A 3,320-nucleotide genomic window follows, 5' to 3' on the forward strand; every position below is an offset into this window, starting at 1 on the left:
TATTTTAGTTAATGACAAAGTTATGACTGAATAAACAGGCCCATAGCAGAAATCTAAACATTGATCTGGTCCATAAGGCATATACAAGCATTAGAGCTGAAGTATTCAAACTTCAAATCAAACGAGCCCCTATCTTGTAACATCCCAAATCCTTTAACATCCAAAATAATAAAACAGCAGCTAAACTTTATAGGTGCCTGAATGAATATTTATTTTTCTTTCACTAGGTTTGGCCCATCCCCTCCCACTTCCTGAACTTTAACACTGCCCCCTATATATGAGTGCGGGCCTTGCTGACAGATATTGAGGAGTGGTAGATGGCAATAGTTGTAAAATGAAGTGGCCTATTGCTGGGGATGCCCGGTCATTTGGAAGAAAATTACCATGGTTGTCACTACTGGTATATTCTAAAGTGTATTTCCAATTTTACAGTGAAATTTGGGAAACCCCCACTATGTTATATGTTCCTATTCACACAGCATACCCCCAAAAATGTAAATATTTCTTACCTTTCTACCTGTTTTATTTATAGGACGCTGCGGCCAGCTTCTAGTGGTAGTGGGCAGATAAGGGGACAGATGCAGGGACAGTTTTTTTAAAGGTGCATTACCATACAATGCCTTGAGTTCTATAACCCTTTTTTAGAACAGACAGTCCTGCTTATCTAGATTACGCGTGATAAAGAAATCTGCCAGCACAGTACATACAGGGTTAAATATTTGAAACAAACTCCCCTTCCCCCAGCTCCTTCAGCCAGTCCTGATGTTTCCAGAAAAAAGGTAAGTTGTAATTTTTAAATATATTTCTTTTTAATTTATGCTCTGCAAATGGGAACATGTAACATACAAATTAGGTGTTCTCCCAAATTGGTTGTAAAAGTGGGAATACATTTTAAAGGACCCGGGGGAAGCATTTGAGGTCACCATCGGTTTCCACCATGTTATTTACCTTTGTTGGGATTTGCCTACTGTCTTTTTATTATTTTAAATGTTTTGGTAAGGTACTCAGGACTGGACCTTAAACAAATCCTAAATGATGAGGAAAGGAGAAGCAGAGAACTTCTCTCTATAGAGATACCTCCATTATGAGAATGATAGCCAGCGCATGATTGTTTGCTAGCTATCGGTCTCATAATGGAGGTATCTCTAGAGGGACACCTTTTCTTTCCTCCCTGCAAGTATGTTTACACGGGGCCAATCGTTACAGCTTGTAGAACAAATAAATATTTTCAGAAATACCCATGCTGCCGTATTATTGAGCCATACATCATAAAAATATTTGGCATTCAGCAGTTTGAACTGGGTGATATTTGACTAAACATGATTAAATAGCCTGCGCTTTGAATACCTCAGATAACTGAAAGTTGAGGCCTTTTCTTTTTTTTGTTACTGTTAATCCAATATAATCAATATGTGAGCTGTGTAGCATTCAATATCTTTGACAAATAAAGTTTGCTTGATTTTTTTTTTTTGTAGACCCCTAACCAAAAGTTATCAGGAGGTGGTACGTTCAGTATTCATGTCCTCAACTTCACAAGCATCGGGGGCAAGCAGAAAGCAAACTATGAAAGACTTTCAAGAAGAAGTTTCCAATCTTTATACCAATATTCGTTTGTTTGAAAAGGGAATCAAGCTTTTTTCAGGTCAGGGTCTTTATCATCACTTAGTACACAGCTGTCCAAAGTCTGGAAAAACATGTTGATTTTCTATTAGTTGCTGCCGCTGCTCTGTACCGATGTTCTCCTCCATCCCGTGGAGGACACTGAGCACTGCACCTGCTCATCTGTGCCTGTGAATCCACAAAGGATCTGATGCTTCCCATGCCTCCGCCGTGGATCTGCTGCTTCCCATGCCTCCGCCGTGGATCTGCTGCTTCCCATGCTCCTCTGTGGCTCAGCTGTTGCCCATGAACCTGCCATGGATCCGCTGCTTCCCGTGCCCCCACCGTAGATCCCAATGCTCCCCCCGTGCCCCCTCTTCTGTCGGCGGTAAAAAGCCGGCATCAAATCTTCCATCAAGCAGCTGGGAGAAGTAACCAGCCTGCTATTGGCTATTTTGAAATGCAATAGCAGGCTGGCTATTACACCCGCCCACTGCCTGCTGTCAATCAGCAGAGGAAAACCTGAAGCAGAACTTTCTCCTTTGGTCCCTCCTCTGCTGATTGACAACAGTCAATGGGCGGGTGTAATAGGCTGGCTATTGCTCCCAGCCACTGCATGCTGTGTTTACATTCTGCTGCCTCAGCAAGCAACTGTCATTCCCCAGTGAAGTGGAAAGGTGACACTAGGGGTCTAAAAGACCTCTGTCACCTTGAAGAGAACCGGTCACCTCAAATGTGCTGTCACATAGGGGGCTTGTGAGCCCCCCATGTGATAGCAATGAAGTTATAAAAAAAGTTTAAAAAAAATAAAGTTAAATAAAATAAAAAATGCCCAAAAAAGTCCCCTGCGAATGCGTGCATACTAATAAAAACACGTCAGGTGCGCTTACATGCGAAAACGACGATTGCGATACACATGTCAGGTATTGCCGCAGGTGCCACAGTAGTTGGGTCAATATTTATGGCTAACTCTAAACTATTATTTTAAATCCATGAAACTAATTAAAATGTAATATAATACATACAACTATTCAAAAAAAAAAAAGTTGGAAAAAGTAATTTTTCCTTTCAGCCTGACAAATTCTGCAGCAGGATGTGGGTTGTGGTGCCATTCATTTCAGTGGCACCCCAAACGTGCTTCCCACCCTCAGTGTGATCGCCCGTATTGGAACATGTGGTACTGCATTCCTGTGCAGTGCAAATACTACAAAAAAATGTGCATGCAGATTTATTCTGAAATAATCTATATTTCTCTCCCGTTCATTGAAGGACACTGGCAACAGATCGTAGATCCTGAATGGTAGGATAATATCGCCACCTGCAGGAGAAGGACGCTAGGCACAAAACTAAAGACCAATTACAGCCTAGGGGCGGCCCCTGCCGGTGGCCAAACCCCCCACCTGCTGACAAGTCTCCAGTTTTTTGCCTAGCGTCAAGCGGTAAGGAGCTAAAAAATTTTCTCTGGAGAATTTTTTTCCTTTCTTCCGTTTGACTTGATTTTTCTTCTAGCAAGTGTCCCCAGGGCGACAGGCTGGATGACTGTAGATTCTTGTAGTCTCCCCTGGGTGACCGACGAGCGCATGCAGACTCTGCTACGGTGGGTCGGCTGCGACGGGTGGTCCTCCCTGACGCCTATGGGATTCGTCCCAGGGGGGGCTCCTGACCGGGGGCTCCGGCCCACCGGTCGCGGCTCTCCCCGCAGGCTGGCGGCGCCGCGGCTT

At 43.7% G+C, this 3,320-nt stretch overlaps 1 protein-coding gene across 1 annotated transcript in view; it reads left to right on the top strand.

Annotated features, from left to right (window-relative positions):
• The window catches only part of UFL1 (UFM1 specific ligase 1), a 51,600-nt gene that overhangs the window by 32,442 nt on the left and 15,838 nt on the right, over positions 1 to 3,320 (top strand). Inside the window, exon 14 of the mRNA XM_018558809.1 lies at positions 1,476 to 1,642. Within this exon, the coding sequence (XP_018414311.1) occupies positions 1,476 to 1,642 (167 nt within the window). The remainder of the gene's footprint in view (positions 1 to 1,475; positions 1,643 to 3,320) is intronic.

The sequence above is a fragment of the Nanorana parkeri genome, unplaced genomic scaffold, assembly GCF_000935625.1.
Source record: "Nanorana parkeri isolate BGI_ZX_2015 unplaced genomic scaffold, ASM93562v1 scaffold360, whole genome shotgun sequence".
In the NCBI taxonomy this organism is placed as follows: Eukaryota; Metazoa; Chordata; class Amphibia; order Anura; family Dicroglossidae; genus Nanorana; species Nanorana parkeri.